The 18,109-nt window shown below is 38.8% G+C and overlaps 1 protein-coding gene across 5 annotated transcripts in view; it reads right to left on the bottom strand.

The window, feature by feature from the left end:
- The window catches only part of LOC149575708 (serine/threonine-protein kinase TOR-like), a 378,229-nt gene that overhangs the window by 100,599 nt on the left and 259,521 nt on the right, over positions 1-18,109 (bottom strand). For 2 of the 5 annotated variants that reach the window (XM_089815476.1, XM_089815474.1), the window contains exons 45-50: positions 10,356-10,436; positions 10,208-10,282; positions 10,051-10,117; positions 9,789-9,949; positions 9,291-9,464; positions 8,997-9,125 (exon numbers count right to left, since the gene is read on the bottom strand). In XM_089815476.1, the coding sequence (XP_089671602.1) occupies positions 8,997-9,125; positions 9,291-9,464; positions 9,789-9,949; positions 10,051-10,117; positions 10,208-10,282; positions 10,356-10,436 (687 nt within the window). Of the gene's footprint in view, positions 1-8,996; positions 9,126-9,290; positions 9,465-9,627; positions 9,716-9,788; positions 9,950-10,050; positions 10,118-10,207; positions 10,283-10,355; positions 10,437-18,109 lie in introns of all 5 variants that reach the window. The other 3 variants (XM_089815475.1, XM_089815477.1, XM_089815479.1) reach the window with 2 other exon arrangements.

The raw sequence follows: 18,109 nt of genomic DNA on the forward strand, positions 1-18,109 counted from the left end.
AATTCAAGCTTAGAGAAATGTGAAACTAGCTTGAAAAAGTTCTGTGCTATTACCAACATTTTGTGGTGACAAAATGCAGGAGAATAGAGTTGGTTCTCCCTCTGTGAAGAGTAATTGTGTACTACTCTTAAAATTATATAGACACTTCATTATTAAATGACACATCAATTGATAAATCTCACAGGATGTCATTTTAGGACAATAACTTTTCAGATGGCCCTTTGTTTTGTACTCAGGAGACCATTTTTCATTGCTTTCTTTATTGGTTCCTTTCTCTACCTTCATTTCTCTCAGTGTTCTCATTATATCCCTTTGTGGGGCCTTTACTATTGTCAATTCATCATCACTACTACTCTTAGTGCTCTTGTCAGTATTCACCTTCCTCGTCCCTTGGGAATATGTCTCATTTCCACTCCCAATGTCCATCACTCAATTGTAGGCTTCGACATACGAGGATAGAGAATAATTTCAACTTTTTCGAGTAATAAGGGAATCAGTCCCTCAATGAACTATTACAAAAGTAATTGGTATAAGAGTGAATAAATTTAATGACTGATAAAGTGATAATTTACATGTTACAAACAAATGATGTTTCTGTTATGAAACAATCGTAGAATTATAAAGTTTCTAATATATATAGAATCTACAATATTCACCATTATATAAGCAATAATAAAGATTAATTGTTCCTTTCCTTGTGCCTTCAACAATTAATTGTTCCCTTCCGATAAATTACTAATGCTTTGTAGTATAGTTATCAATGCACAATGCACAGAACAATATTACATAAATTCAAACGATATAACAAAGATTCAGTAGTACCAATAGAGCATTCATTATTTGTACCAAAATACCAAAATGACGAGGAAATGTTATTTCTTTATTGATACCAAAAACATGAGTAAATCCATATTCCAAGTTTCTTATATAAAAGTCAGTTGATTGGGAAAAGCAACGGAACGCATCCCTTCGCTTCCTAACTACCCATCCCAACAAAGCAAACTAATGCTTAATTGCAACATTACTTTATTATATACTACACCCATCCCCTCAAAAAAAAGGTCATCTTCTAGACAACTACCCAACAAAGACAAAAAGAAACAACAAACTTCAGGAAGAGGGTTGGGAGGCTCCACGGAGGCGTAGAGTTCACGTTCAGCAGCCTTTTGTTTGGAGCGAACTACCTATAGAACACACATTGCATCCATTTTTTTCGCCTCTGTTGTTGTGAATTTCTCTTCCAGGGAAGCCTTTTCTATCCTCCAGGTGTTTTCCAAGGCAATTTTCTCTACACTCTAATTTTCTTTCAGGGCAGCTTTTTCTACCTTCCATTTTTGTTCTAGGGTGTCGTCCTTTTCTTGCTGAAGTTCTAAGTATAGCTTTCTACATGCAACTTCCATTTCTACAAGTACCTATAGAAGAGGTGACTGTTCTTTAACTCGAGGTATCCTGAATCGGTTTATCCACTCGGTAGCTATGTCCTCTTGCTTGTACCAGCTCTGCTGAAGCAACTCCCAATCTGTAGGGCAATCCTTCTTCATGAATGCTACCAAGGATTCCACTGCTCTAGCTATGGCACACAGATTTTGATTCTTAGCCTGCTTTATAATCTCCTTACTGGTATGTTCCATATCCTGCAATTCTTTAAGAGGAGTCTTTCTGCTCTATCTTTTAACGAGAAAATTTCCAAGGGTCCCAGGCTCTCACTTTGTATCTCGATTTTGTCTTCCCCTTCTACCTCCAAGGGAGTTGTTGAATGTCCAGAAAATCAGAAATTTCTTTCAATTTTAAAATTTATGATTTTCAGTCACTTTATTCGAAAAATTCCAATTTTGACAATTTTTTTCTTATTCTTATTGCAGACTGTTTACCGTACTAGTAAAGAAATCAACGCATACAGACAATGAACACGAACAGCAGAATAATATTCCCATATGCTAGACATTACATACAGAGCATATCATGTCACAAGATGCATTACAATGATCCCAGACGGCATATAAATACTACCGCCGAACCTTCCCAAAGGAGTCCGTTGGCCACAAATATTCTATCCGCTACAAACTATTTACCGACGACGTCGGCTACAAAATACAGAAACACCGCCGGACATCACTCCGTCGGCTACAGAAACACCGACGACAATCATTCCGTCGGCTACAGAAACACCGCTAGAACCATCCAATCGGCTGACACCATCCCCCCCAAAAGGAAAAGTCGTCTCCAGATAACAGTTACAAAATATCTGAGACAAATTAATAAACAGAATATAATATCAGAGTGACTACAACAAGAAAAATCTACTTCTGTCACATCACTTCCACATTCATCCCGTTACATCTGTAGCCTCTGCTAACACAATACTGTCTCCTCAAGCTGACTTTGATAGCCACCCGTGCTGCTTTCTTTGTTTTCAATTCCTCGGTACCCTGAGCCAAGTGTCGCTGCACTGCCTCCAACTGGATGATTAGCTCCTCCCGAGCTCTCTACGCATCCACCAAGACAGCCTCCCGGCCAACACCTACTCCCAGTGCCTCTGATACACAGAAAGTCCATGCTTGCAACAACTTCAACTCTTCTCAACTGGTCAGACTCCCACGACTGATATCCGCAACGACTAGGGGTCCAGGGGGCAACGCCCCCGGCGGGGTGGAGGGGCAGCTTCCTCTACAATCCACCATAAATCCCTCTGCACACTGAAATTCTTCTCCTTCCCTACACAGATTCCATCTTGGCTCCTGCAATTTTATTGTGTTGTCGCTAAACTCAAAAGTGCCCAAACTAAATATGCCATATTTTTCCCACTCCTCACAAGCTTCTCCTTCTGGCAGAACAAGCACTCTTCTTTATGTCTCCGTTTCCCTGCGAAGAAATCTGGCTGGACGAGGGAATGGAGTTTGGCGGAAATGTTTTTTACCTGCGGCCTTTCTAGCGAAGGAACTTAGAAGTTTTATGCCCGTAGACAGGCTGCCCGCGGGGCTTTTATCAACCCGCGGACAAACTGTCCGCGGGGCCATTCCCTTTCACGCCCTCGGGGCCTTTGTCTTCGCCCGCAGACAGGCTGTTGCCCACGGGACATTTTCACCTGCGGACAGACTCTGCCCGGAGGGCTTTTTCCACCCGAGGACAGACTTTGCCTGCGGGGTCCTCTTTCCACCCGCAGACAAACTCTGCTCGCGAGACTTTTTTCACCCACAAACAGAGTCTGTCCACGAGGTCCCTTTTTTTTTTTTTTTTTTTTCCAATTTTTTTTTGACAAAAATTAAATTAAATTAAAAGATAACACCTCAATTTTGCCTCCAGGCGTCGCCATTCTGCAACGATGACAACAAGGGAATCATCTGATCATTCTGTGACGGTAACAACATCTTCTTGGCATGGTAGGATTCGTTGACTACGTGAGGTACCTCTTGCCCGTCCAATGTTCCCAACTTTACCACTTGATTGTCGCCGACCTCCCGGATTTGATATGGTCCAAGCCATCTGGCCTTAAACTTTTCCACTTTGATTTCATTCCGACCGTCGTACGCCTTACGTCTGTTCTGTGCCACCTCTGTCGCCCACTGTGCCTGCGGTCGTCACGCAACTAGATTATTTCCTTGCTGTCGGTGCCCTTCCACTAATTTTATGCTACGGTGTAACCTTTTCTTTCCGTGCGGTTCATTCACCATGTACTGGATAGTGGGATCTTTCGTTTTTCTGTGTTCAGACTGTATGTTCTTCCCCTCAACTTCAACCATGGCAGCTTTTCCTTCTTCCGCTTCCCTGCATTCCTCTGCACATTCATTTTCCTGTGTTTTGTCATGTTCGTCGACCATTAACATATTGCAACTCGGAAACAATTCGTAGTCTTCTATCTGCCAGTGGAATAGGCCATTCATCGAGTCCAGGTCGTCATCATTCGATCCTCCGTCAAGTCTGAATACTCCTTCGTCTGGTTCCATTCTCCTCTTTCCTTCGTCGTCACTTTCGCCATCACTTTCTGAATCTGACGATGCTGCCTCCTCACCGACTATTTGTGTATGCAGTTCAATTGTGAATCTTCTACCTCCACGCTCCATTGATAGGGTATTTCGTTTCCAATCATGTTTTAATTTTGCTTGCACCAACCAATCCCGTCCCAGAATAGCATCATATCCTTTTCTTTTCAATGGAATGACCACAAATCCAATAAAAATGGTTGCATACCAATGGTTACCGGTTGCGCCCTCAAGATTCCCAATGGTTTGATTCCGTGCTGGTCCGCCGTGAGCAACTGGAATGTAGGTGGCCACAGCATCGGCTTCCCCAACTTCTTTCAAGTATCCTCCGGTAAGACATTCACGCCGGACCCTCCGTTAACAATTGTCTTTGTCAAAACATTTCCCAAAATCCTCATCTCGACGACCGCCGAATGCCGTCCGAAGGTGAGTGCGAGCAACATCGGATCTGTTGTCATCACTTACGTACTGTCCCTTCCTGTGTCCTCCATTGCTTTAGGAAACGGTGTATGATTCAAAATGGCCATCCGTAACTGGGGCATTGTGAGAAGGTCACTTATCTTGATCGGTATCTCCATTTGTAAGATCTGTCGTACAATGTTTTGTTCTGCGAAGTTCCTTGCCAAGGTGTCGATGATGTCCTTCAACTGAGATGTCCCCGCCGACGATGCCTTTGCAATTTCCGCTTGCGCTTCCCCCACTTTTCTCTTTTCCTCCGCTTGCCTCCGTGTAATCGCCAAAACCTCCTCTACATCCGTGCCAACAGTGATCAAGTTTACTCCAACCTTTGGACACTTGGAATCGTCGTGATCGTCGGGTCCGCACCATCTGCATAATAATTTCGGTGTGTTTGCCGCTATACAATCCCGCGCAAAGTGACCCCACAAATTACATGCTCGGCATTGAACGATCGGCCGTCCATTTGCATCATACTGAGTTCGACTTCGGCTCCCATTATTATTGTTATTATTTGTATTGTTGTTATTTTTCCCTCTGCTATTATTCATGTATCCTCCGGATGTAGCACCGACAGTATTCGTGTTTCCGCTACTACCCGACGGGGAAGCCTCCTATGTGAGAAACACCTGCGGAGATCCTCTTGTCTTCATGTTAAAGGGGCACTCCTTTGTCGAATGGCCCATGATCTGACAAATGTCACAAAATTGGTTCTTGGGACACAATCCTTTAGTTTGCCCATCTGTGTTACACTCCGTGCACCACAACTCACTGCCTTTTGGCTCCTTCTACATGTTTTTAAACTCCTTCATCATGCGAACCATATCCTTCTGTAGGGCACGAACCTTCTTGCCGCTGCCTTCGTCGTCGCTACTATCATCTCCGTCAGGCTCGTCATCATCCGAATCAGAGGAGCTAGTTTTCTTCTTTTTTGTCTTCTACTCACTTTCAAGGTCCAGTGCTCTGTTATAAGCATCCACATATGATGACGGTGGGACAATTTTCATTTTCCTCCGCAATTTCAATCGTAGACCGTCCACAAACCATCTTTTTTGCAATCTGTCCGCCGGCTTGCTTTCCATTTTGTTTATTAAGTCTTTTAATCTCCTATCGTAGACACGGTCAGTTTCGTGCTTCCCCTGCTTGGTATTGAAAATTTCCACTATGATTTCATTATCATCTCTCAAGAGTTTAAACTCAACAAAGAACTCCTTTTTAATATTATCCCAGGTATTCAACTTTAGTGGATCCGTATCCGAAAACCAGTCAATCGCCACACCCCGTAGGGTTGCCGAAAATTGCCTGACCCATTCGTTGGCATCTGTGATTCCGTTTGCCCGCCAGATCGTCTCACATGTCTTACAATGTCAAATGGGGTCGGCTGTACAATCGCCCTCAAACTTCGACAGCTTTTCTTTGGGTCCTGCCATAACACTGGAGGTCTGCACTCCCACACCAGAGGTCGGCACTCCCACACCGGCAATCGGCACTCCCACAACACCAGTCTGAACTTCCACACCGGCAGTCTGCACTCCCACACCGGCAGTTTGAACTCCTGCACCGGAGGTGTCAACAACTACGAACCTTGGTGAAGAAGAAGGATCCTCTGAAGTTGTTTCTCGCGAAAGTCTATCCCGGACGAAGAGGTCACTCCACGCTCGTGCTCCCTCGGCACTGCGAGCCGTGCGAGTTGATGCTCTTCCATCTGAGTTTTCCTCCCTCGGCAAACACAAATTCAAGAACTCCTCCCGTGCTTCTTCCACCAATTCCACCCGCTGCCGAGTCTCCTCCAACAATTGTTCTGCGCTCCAGTTTCCGTCAGCAATCTTCTGAAATCTCCGTCGGCATTCGGCTTGCTATGCTAGAATTAAATTCTCTTGCGCAGTACGGGTTCCATCTTTTTCCTTGACCTTATTCCGATCTTTGTTAAGCTGATTTGGCATTAATCTTCATTCCTCTCACCTTCCAGATTCATAAGGCAACGGCGCCAAATGTTTACCGTACTAGTAAAGAAATCAACGCATACAGACAATGAACACGAACAGCAGAATAATATTCCCATATGCCATACATTACATATAGAGCATATCATGTCACAAGATGCATTACAATGATCCCAGATGGGATATAAATACTACCGCCGAACCTTCCCGAAGGAGCCCGTCGGCCACAAATATTCTATCTGCTACAAACTATTTACCGACGATGTCAGCTACAGAATACAGAAACACCGCCGGACATCACTCTGTCGGCTACAGAAACACCGCCGAACACCAACGACAATCATTCCGTCGGCTACAGAAACACCGCCGGAACCATCCAGTCGGCTGACACAGACATGTTTGTTCCATAATTCTCAAGTTGTAGATGTCATTAGATATGTTGATACGGACAGGCTTAGAGAGATACATGACATAGTTCACCCAAGTTTCATGCGGAGGTGGAACACTATGAACACACGACTTGATCTAGCAGCCTTCGCAATAAAGCCAAAATGGTATGAGCCTAGGCTTGGAAGCCGTGCTCGTAGTGAGGATGCCGAGGTGAGATGTGGGGTTGTGAAGGCCCTTAGGAAGACGTATTTAGCTGAGAATTTTAGTAGACTTTGTGAGCAATAGGCTGCCTTCACAAACCTTGATGATCCACACTTAAGCATACCAGAGGCGAAGATGGACGGAGCAATAATGGCACAGAAAATCCCCGTTCAATGGTGGCAATGGCATGAATCAGATGCACCAGAATTGAGGACACTTGCCATTTGTCTCCTCCCATGGGTTGCTAGTTCCTCCATTGCAGAGAGGAACTGGTCTATGTATAGCTTTATCCACTCCATAAAGAGGAAGAGGATTACCTCTAAACAAGTGGAGAAGTTAGTGGTTGTGCGCAGTGCTCTGCGACTCATAAATCATAAGACTAGAGAGCATTGACAGACTCCAGCTTTATGGAGGGATATTGATACCAAAGACACAACTCAGATTGATGAGAACGACACCTAGCAGGGATAGCTTGGCATTTTGTTTGATAACGCAATCTTTGAGGCTCAGGCTGACAGCAATAGTGACAGTGATATGGATCAAAATTACAGGCACCAAAATACTATCCTTGTTTTCATTGACTATGCAGTTTGAAACTTTGAGTCTTCTGACATTATATAATACATTGATGCACTGATAATTGAATCTTGATATATGATATGATACTTTTAACTCTTTAACTTCTCATTTTGTTGATACTTGCAACCTTTGCACATTTTGATATATGATATGGTGCTTTTCATTGTTTCAATGAATTATATCTATGAATTTATGAAATTGAAATTTGAACTCTAATTCGATTCATTTGATGCTATGTTCTATGATGGCTCAATGAATGATCTTTGATTTTAAATTTTTATATGTTATTACGTTGCTATGATGAATGTTATAATATCATATAATTCATCAATACATCTGAAATATCAGATTTATATACATGCGTACGTACATACCTACATATAACTGTTCCCTGCTGTCCAAGGGAGAAAAAAATAGCTCTAAAAACCCATTTCTTTGTCCTCCGTCCCAGAAACTTGTGGTAACACAGGTTGAAATGAAATATAACTGGATTCCAGTACAGTTATAGTCCTCTTTTACTATCTCCAATGGGAAAAACTTGAAGCCCTATACTCTGTCAAGCATTTGTTCTGCTATCTATAGGATATCAATATTACGTTAAACAACAATGGTGGCCCAATGAACCACTAGCACTGAAACGAATGAATAATTACGTAATACCAAGATATCAATAGGATGGTGACTTCAATTTCTAAAATTGTTGCTCAATATTGTTATGTACACGATCCAGAATTTGTGTTTTCAGAACCACCCAATATAAGTCACATGTTTCATCTATGTCAAATTATCAGTGTATCAGATGGACAATGGAAGCAATGAATTGTTATTGTGTGTTCTCTTAATATTTTCAGTATGTTTTTTTGTTAATGTTATTTCTTAGAACCTCTTTTTATTTGTATTTTGAAAACAAAAAAATTCTATTTGATAATGATGTTATTGTTTGTCATTCACTGTCCCCAAAATTCAGGAAAAAAACTCGCAGTCCCCCAGATTCATCCACATATCCCACATCCCTTATACTAGAATAAACACTAGGGAAACCACAAATCATGAAAAAACCTTCCAGCAAACACCCTTACCCATCCACAAAGTGACTCTTCCAACTTTCCTCTTTGTAAGGAAAGAGGACTGATTGCTTTTGAAAATTTTCAGGAATGACAAGTCATGATTTTAAAAATAAAATCAGGGTACCTTAATTTAAGCTCCATTGTACCTTAATTTAAGCTCCATTGTACCTTATAATAAATATATAATATTGCCCTGATTATAGAGTTTGAAATGTTGAGAATTCCAGGTTACTATCTTTCTAATGTGCATCATCTATCTTAAAACAATTTTGTCCTTAAATTTATAATGTATGCATGTTTACCCAAGTCACTTCATGAATTTCAAATTCCACTTGGATGTTTAAATTTCATAAGGAGTGATTGTCCACATATAGACCAACCTTAGCCAAATCATTGCCTCCTGTATTCTGAAGTGCATGCTTAAAGACTTCAATCTTTGCTATTAATGGCAGATGCTCATAATCCGGAGCAAAGTCTAGGATCAAGCGATGTTCCAAATTCACAAATATCTGGTTAACAATAGAAAGAAATATTAAGAACGGCAATGTCCAAATTTACATTGACATTACCAATAATCTTCTTACGGTAAACATATTTGATATTTCGAATCAAAACAGAAAATGTTTTAATAGCTTCTGAAAAACTAATTTGTGAGGTTTGAGTAACTTATATACCTTCCTTGCTTCTCTATATTCACGAATAAGATCATGGAGGGTATCACAATTGGAAACCCAGCCTATTAGTCCACTATTTGGAGACAATGGTATTACATCATAACGTCGAATAGAGAGATCTTTCTCTGCAGTCTGCCTTGTATTTGCCAACAAGGTGTTGACAAGACGGAATAACTGTTTCAAAGAGAACAGTTTATTTGCTAATGATTGAAATTGTTTAAAGTTACAGACGTTGCTGCAGCAAGATTTTAAAAGATTAAAAACTACAGACATAACATATTACATCCAATCTTCCATCTGAATAACATTTGACAGCAATGCCGACAGAATTTACAACCTTCTCAGACCCAAATACCAACATCTATATGCTCTCTTGTAGAACCTTGATATCCAAAAAGCCAGGAGTGTGATCCAATTGCAAATTCCTTGGAAAAAAAGAAACCTTGATTCCAATCAATGTCATCACTTTTAAAATAAGGTAGTTAACTGATTACAAACCTGCATGACACGCTCATCTTGCCGCAAATCTTCATGACCCTTAAGCAAAAAGGCATAATCATTACCATCACTTCCATGAATAGTCAGCCTCCGTGGTCGTTGCTTTGATGTTATGACAACAAGCTGCGGAGCAAAACCTGCTATAGTCACCACTGGAAATCCTGCATAGTTTGAAAAAAAAAAATCCATTAACTTGCAGGATGAAACCCATGATCCATATTCTATAAGGAATATGGCAAGATATCTTGCAGATAAAAATTACCTGCACGATATTTTCCAGGTACTGCTAGTTCCAGATTACGAGCAGAGAGTAATTCCGGGGAAACATACTGCAACATCCATGCTAGTGAGTAAAGGGGCAAGCATTTAGAAATCTAGAGAATACTTCTTAATTGAATGAAACCAAAGAAATGCATCACCTGTAATTCTAACGTAGAAAGACTGCCAAGCTGCTTGTTTATACGTTTAAAAACATGATAATATAGATCCCAAGCCTGTAAAGTGAATAAAAGAATAGATATATTAGACCAACTTATATTCTCTCTGAACAACTTCAGTTTCAAATACCTGAGTGAGTTCAGCTTCTTTTCCAGTTTTTCGATACTTCAAACAACACTCGTGAGCCTCCAGCAATTCCCGTCCGTATGCCTGTTTAAATGAGATATTATTGGTTATTAGCCATCAGGTATATAGAGAAGATACATATTAGTAACAAAGAACACAAAGATAAATAAGCAGAGAGAGAGAGAGAGAGAGAGAGAGAGATTACAGAAGTTTATATGCATCCCGACACAAGGAAGGAGCAATTCATGGTACACGAACAATACAAACAGATTACTGCCTTGAGCGTGCTAGGATCTTTTAGTCCTAACCAAACCTAAAAAGCTAGATGTTTTGGACTAAAATTACATGCAACTGGAAACCAGTATTAAACAATAGTACTGGAGGTTTCAATGTGGATGTGTCCACCTTCAAAAGTGGCATATTTCTGAAATGGGGAGAGCCACAGTGCATATAGATGATGATAGCAAACACACTCTACTGCTCAAGCCATGGAAGGAATGCTTCCGAAAAATCCTATGCTCCATGGAGTTTCTGGGACGGGGACGTTTTAGGGACGGGGATGTGTTTCCGGTACAGGTATGGTCGAAGCCAAAATTTAGGGGATGGCAATTAAAAACATTGGGGATTTTTTAATATATAGCGACAAAATTCAAATATGCATATCATAACATTGATAAACCATTCACCATAGACATTTTAGAAGATCAATACATGGAATATTATAAAATGGCAAATACTAAGTACTTCCTTTATAACAATATCACATACATATATAGAAAAAATCAAAATGCCTAAAGGATCCAAGTATCATGCTGAAATTAGAATGAAATAAAGAGAAGTCCACCTAAAATAGTTAGAAAATACTAAACGCAATCTTTCCTCACTGCTGCTACTGCTCATGTTTTTCTCTTACTCTTAGCAAGTATGTCAAACCTAAAAATGATTAGAAGAGTTAGTGTTTTTATGGACCAAATATGGATTGCATATTTTTATTATGTCTTTAAGACGACTGGGGGACGGGTGGACAGCAAAAAATAGAGAAAAATGATTTTTTGGTGGGGGTGTTTTGTCTTTAGCAAATTGGCTAGAAAAAAGGGGATAGCCAGCAGTTTCAGGGACGGATAGGGGACGGAAAAACTGTCCCTAGTACTGGTGTTTGTCCCCAAGTTTTTTGCCAAAAAAAATTGGTTGTTTTAGGGACGTTTCCAAATTTGCCAAAAAGGGGACAACTTAGGGGATGGCCAAAATCCGTCCATGCGTCCTCATTTCATCCCTGATACAAGTACGACCTCGAAACCACAGGGGATGCGTCCCCGTGGAACACTGAAAAAATTCCCATTATTGTTAACGCTGACGATCCTAGAAAGTCCGTAGTAGAAGCCTATCAACCATCTTAAGGAACTCCAAGAAATCTCATCACTTGATACATGACCCAAAAAATTGTGAAAACTAATTTGCCACAAGTATCATTAGCTCTAAAATTTTGCGTGTGCGCGTGTGCGTGTGTGGGTGTGTGTGCCTGTGTGTTGACCTTCAACTAGAATTATCACCAACACTTTTTCATTACATTGAGCGAGAGGAAGGGGAAGACAGAGACTACAATCAAGAATTCAAAGAAATCCTCAAACCTTCAAGGTAAGACTCGACAAAATTTGAAATTTATTAAAAAAAAATTGACATTTGCATTCTCATTTCTAAATCAGAAATCATATGTTATTTTCTTTTGTTTTCAGTATAAATTTTAAATATTCTATATATCACGAATATTGCGAATTATTATTACATGTTAATTTTAGCAGATTTTGTTGATACTTTAACTATTTAAGGTTTTATAAGAGATATTTTAAGGTGTTTATTAATTGAAACATTCTAGGAAAAAAAACTAATTTCTTTGAAAATTTTATTTACAAATCTGAATAATTCTATAGCCAATTTTCAATTGATTTTTCGATATTCCTCCGTCTACACCTCATACAATTTGAAGTGAACAATAAAAAGCAAAAATAATATAAAAATCAGAAATTCCTCTTTTCATTTGATTTTGAAAGTTCAACATTGAAGTTTTTGAGCTATTAGTATTTAATATTCAGTTTTAACTTATTTTTAGCTTTATTAGCTTTATATCCCTTGTGGCTCTACTTCTATACACCATGCAAATTAAAGCAAGCATAGAACAAGTGAAATCCTTGTTTGACCATTTTTTGAAAACAAGGATTCAAATTTGTGTATTCTTCGCTTCTACACTTTGTGTGACCTAAAGTACGAAAAAACAATCTGTGTCATGCGACCTAAGGACCTTAAGTATAGCACTACTAACAATGAGAGGGATGGGAACCTAAGCACAACAAATTATTTGATAATCGGAGCATTGATGTGAGGGCAAGAAAGGCAGCTAATTTCTTGGGAGTGCTCATTTCAATTTCCCTTCCAAATTGTTGAAAGATTTTGCCAAGAGCTTTCTTGAGCCTACAAACATACGCGTTAGTATCATGAGTTTCAAATCCTTCTGGTTGCTCCAAGTATACTTCAGTGAAATCTTTCTATTTAGGAATGCAGTTTTTACATCCATCTGATGCACCTTCCATCCCTTTGATGCGACAATTGCTAAGACTACTCTTACAAAGGTATATCTGGCAACAGGAGCAAAGATTTCTTTATAATCAATCCCTTCTTTCTGAGAGAATCCTCTGGCTACAAATCTAGTTTTATATTTCTCAATACTATCGTCAGTACCATGCTTTATTTTAAATATCCATTTGGAATAAACAACAGATTTTCCTATAGGTCTTGGAACAATTTCCCAAACATCATTTTTCATAATAGATTGGTATTCTTCTGTCATAGCTTCTTCCAAGCTATATGTTTAATAGCATTAGAAGGATTGGTTGGTTCTATTTTGGATAAATCTCTCATGTTTGTTGTATAATTAGACAATCTTTTAGGTCTTTTGCTTTCTCTAATTGTTTTGGAAGGTGCACAAAGTCTTGAGCTGCCTTAACTGTTTTAATGGCCCAAAGCGGTCTTTTCTTTGAATTTTGATTTTCTTCAAGATTCAGGTTTTGAATTTCATCTTCAATTTCTTCTAAGTTCTCCCTCTGAGACCCAAATTCACTATTTCTTTCAGAACTGGATAAAGGGGAAGGCTCTTTAGAACTTAGGGCTCTTTTGAATGCAAGATCTTCTTCAAAAATCACATCCCTACTAAGTTCAATACTTTTCTTTCTAGGTATGAAAATCATGTATGCTTTAGATGTTTCGCTATACCCTACAAAAATACCTTTCTTTCTAGAGGGTTCCAACTTGGTTCTCTTTTCTTTAGGAACATGGATATATACGGGGCACCCAAAAATTCTAATATGACTTATATTGGGTTTGACCTTAGTAAATACTTCTTTAAGAGTTTTATCTCTAAGGTAAGAGTGAGGGCTTCTATTTTGAATATATACAGCAGTACAAAAGGCTTTTTCCCAAAGATAATATTCTACATTTTGATCAAAAATCATAGCTCTAGCAGCTTCTATAATTGTTTTATTCTTTCTTTATGCTACCTCATTTTGTTTTGGATTATAAGGAACAGTGTATTCCCTCTTAATCCCTGATTCTTTAAAAAAACTTTTAAACACGTCAGAGGTATATTCCCCTCCGTTATCAGTTCTAAGGGTTTTAATCTTATGTCTTGAAAAGTTTTCAATTAATATCTTGAATTCTTTGAATTTCTTTAGGATTTCTTGTGATTCTTTGCATTTTAAGAAGTAAATCCATGTTTTCCTGGAGAAGTCATCTATGAAAAAAATGTAATACCAAAATCCTCCAAGAGAAGGAACAGACATGGGTCCATATAAATCTGAATGATTTAATTCTAATAAATTATTTGCTTTCCTAGGTACTATCATGAAATGGACTTCTGGTGTTCTTATCCAGAGCACACCCTTTGCAAATACTTGAGTGGTCTTTATTTAGTTTGGGTAACCCAGTAACCATCTTCTCCATAATTGATAGGGTTTTGAAATTTAGGTGCCCTAATCTTCTGTGCCATATCTCATTTATGTCTGCAGCTTCATGAATTAAGGCTTGAATAGGTTAGCTTGATTCTATATTCAGTTCATATAAATATCCTTTTCTCTGGCCTGTCAACTTCGCTTTCTTGATTGAGGAATTCTTTGCCCAAGTTAATACCTTGCCATCCTTGAATGCAACATTATGCCCATCATCTTCAAGTGTTGTAATTGAGATTAGGTTTCTTTTAATTCTTGGTACATAGAGTACACCTTTAAGAAGAAGAGTATTTCTTGATTTTAGTTTCAAAGTACAATTTCCAATTCCTTCAACGGAGTGTGTTGAGTTATCACCAATGGTAACTTCACCGTTAACCTTCTCTAATAAAGAATCTAGAGTTTCCGTTAACCTTCTCTAATAAAGAATCTAGAGTTTCTTTGTATCTCATTATATGTCTAGAAGATCCACTATCAATTACACATGCTTTATTTGAAATTTCATTTGATAGAGAGGAATACAAAACACTATTCTCAGGATCATAAGTATCTTCTTCTCTAATGACATTTGTACAATCTGCTTGTTGTTTGGAATTTTTAAGACAATTAGATCTATAGTGTCCAAATTTTTCACATTTGAAACACTTTATTTTAGATAGATCTTTCTTGGGTTTTCCATTCTTTTGATTTCCCTTTTTCTTCTTGAAATGCTTCTTCTTGCCCTTATAGGAGTTTGTATTAAGAGCGTGAAGTTCATCTTCTACTTTTGGTTTCCCTCCTTTCTTGAGTTTTTTGGATTCCTCTTGAAGACAATCATTTTTGAGTCTGTTAAAGTCTAGAAGCTTATCTCTGGTACTTATTCCTTGTTCAAGTGTCTCCCATGAATCTGACAATCCATCTATAGCCATAAGTGTTAATTCTGTGTCACTAATGATGGTTCCTATGCTTGATAGTTCATCTCTAATGCTGGCAACTCTTAGAAAGTAAGAATTTATCGATTCTCCTTTCTTTATCTTAATGTGATTCAGTTGCCTTTTTAGTGCGAGAACCCTAGTTGCATTGTTTACTTCAAATGCATTTCGTAGTGCATTCATCATATCAAAGGCAATTTGATGTTTTGTAAGCATAGGTATGATATCATTTTTTACTCCATCCAAGATGATTTGAATAGCTTTTCTATTTCCTCTGCTCCAAATAGATTTGTGAGGTTCAACTAGAGGTTGTTTGGATGCTCCATCAACAAATTGTTTTAAATTATTCTCTTCAAGAATCATCATGATTCTGTATTTCCAGGCATCAAAGTGCTATTTCCCATTAAACCTGTCCTCGGGGCTGATTGTGTATGCCATTAAAGAGAGAAGATAGTTGCTAGATGTACACAAAGTCTGATTACTGAAATTTTGCAAAGCCTAGGTTTGATTACCAGAGCTCTGATACCATGTAAAGTTTCTGATAATTCCTTATCTCTGAATCAGACTTTTAATTCAGTCTTTAAATGCTGAGAATGGTCTTCTATATTTTGAATGTTGAGGAAGTTGACACCTATCTTCAATGTAGATCCAATAATCTATAATCGATCTTTGATTGAATTGGAGTATCTCTTATTTAAATTCGCTAGATGTAGATGCTTGAAGGAGCAGACTTAATTATGTTTTTGTGTGTCCTTCAAAACTACATCACCATCCCTCTAAATATCTAAACCAAAGGACATCACCCTCAAAGGGCATGTCCCTTTCCTTGGTCAGCTTTATGTCTCCTCATAAAAACTGGCGATATGCAAGATAAACCAACATTAACTAATAACTAACACATTGTGTTAGTTTCTTTGTTTAATATTAATAAGTCTGGAAAGTCGCCGCCTAGAGGAGAAACACAGGAGTATAAATACAAAGCCATATGTAGATACTTAGAACCTAGAAGATCTAGTGTGATCTGCACTTTCAGACCTCATGATTATCAGGTTATAAACTTAACAAAAGGGAAATAGCAATTTTATATAGGCCTGTATAGACTGATCTTGATCGATCTGGAAGTTCAGATCAGTATATTATCAGAGTTACATGATATAAACTTAACAATTCCACTGAAATGGCAAGTAGCATACCAAGAGTCCATTGCTAAGCCTGCAAGTAAGTGTTTTACTGATGGATCTAATAAAATTCACAATATAGGCACCTCCACAATTATTACAGTAATAGACTCAATTGCTAAATATTTTGCCTGGTCTGCAGGTAGGATTATTGAATTTGACAACTTTTTCTACAATCAATTGCTGTTATCAAATGCATATGCCTGTTGTATCCTGCTGAAAGTCTTTCTTTGCTAATTACTACTTCTGGAAATGGATTTCCTACAGTTACCAAACCCCCACTTCTGTTGTTTGATGAAGTTGACACCGTGGGTACCCCCAAAGTGGTCCTATGTCTGTACTAATTGCCTCCACAAATCTGACAACTCTGATGTCCAATGTCTATACCCGCTGCTATAAGTCTGAAATTGATGCACAAAGAGAAATCCTGAATTAAACCCACAAAAATTGGCCAACATCTATAACTGCTGCTATAAGCTTGAAATTGATGCACAAACAGGAACCCTGCGGCTTAGAAGTTTCTATGACTTTTAAGTTGAGCAGCTTGAATTTAAGCCATTTCTAATTCATTAATAAGCCCTTGCTGAATAAAACAGAACAGTTCAACCATGCATAGTGGTTCTCTTTTAATAGTTAGCTCGATTCATTTTTCATGGTTCGTGTTGATAATTCTATTAATTAATTAGGTGTGTGGGTGAATGTGTAGATTATATAGGAGCCATGTGTATCATTAAGGAAGTAGCTGAGGCTGAATATCTGGCTACAAATACAAGTAGAAAGGGGAATGTGAAGATAGGCATGTGTGAACAAGCTAAGCAAGAAAAGGAACAGATGTTGTAATGATCCGTTTCTGCAACTACTCTCAAAATGTCACATCCGAAGTTTTAGTGCGCAGTACAGACAAGTGAAATTGGTGTACAGATGCTAGGCGCCAAAGTACAGGCAAAGGGGACGCCATATGGTACAAGCCATACAGTATAGTGTGTGACAACAAGTGTCGTACGGTGATGGAAGAGGGAGGTACGGGGTGCAGCTACGGCTGTACGGAGACCAAGGAGGCCGTATGGTACATGACCAAGGAGGTCATACAGTAGATGAAGGAAGATGTGGAAGGCCATAGAGTGGGTGGACACCAAAGTAGGAAGGCCATATGGTAGAATGAAGAGGGTCGTATAGTAATAGTAATGGAGGCCGTACAGTAGGAGGGTGGAGGTCGTATGGAATGATGTCTTGAACTTGCAGACAACAGAATGTACGGAAAATGCAAGAGAAAGACAAAACGTCCTATAAAATATAATGACTTCTCAACACAAGAGAACTTGATCAAATTAAATATAATGACTTGTCCAATTCGCAATATCACAGTGCTCCAATTTGTCAAATCCAAGCGAAGTGTTACAGTCAACGGAGTAGGGTGAGGGTTAAATCCCACCGAAACTGGATATACCAAATAGGGAAGGTCTTTCACTTATGAAATGGCGAACAACAGAGAACTCCAACAGGAATTTGTAGTACAGAGAAAATAATCCAAAGTTGAATACCTCATGACTACCTACAAGCTGTGCTTAAATACCCCTCGAGAAAAACTTTCCGACAATGTACAAAGATAGCCGACGACGATACAAACTACAGAAACAAAATAAAAATGGGTCTGAGATATATTAAATCAACGGCCC

The sequence above is a fragment of the Cupressus sempervirens genome, chromosome 2 (genome assembly GCF_028749045.1).
Source record: "Cupressus sempervirens isolate cs-2001-9-10 chromosome 2, ASM2874904v1, whole genome shotgun sequence".
NCBI lineage: Eukaryota > Viridiplantae > Streptophyta > Pinopsida > Cupressales > Cupressaceae > Cupressus > Cupressus sempervirens.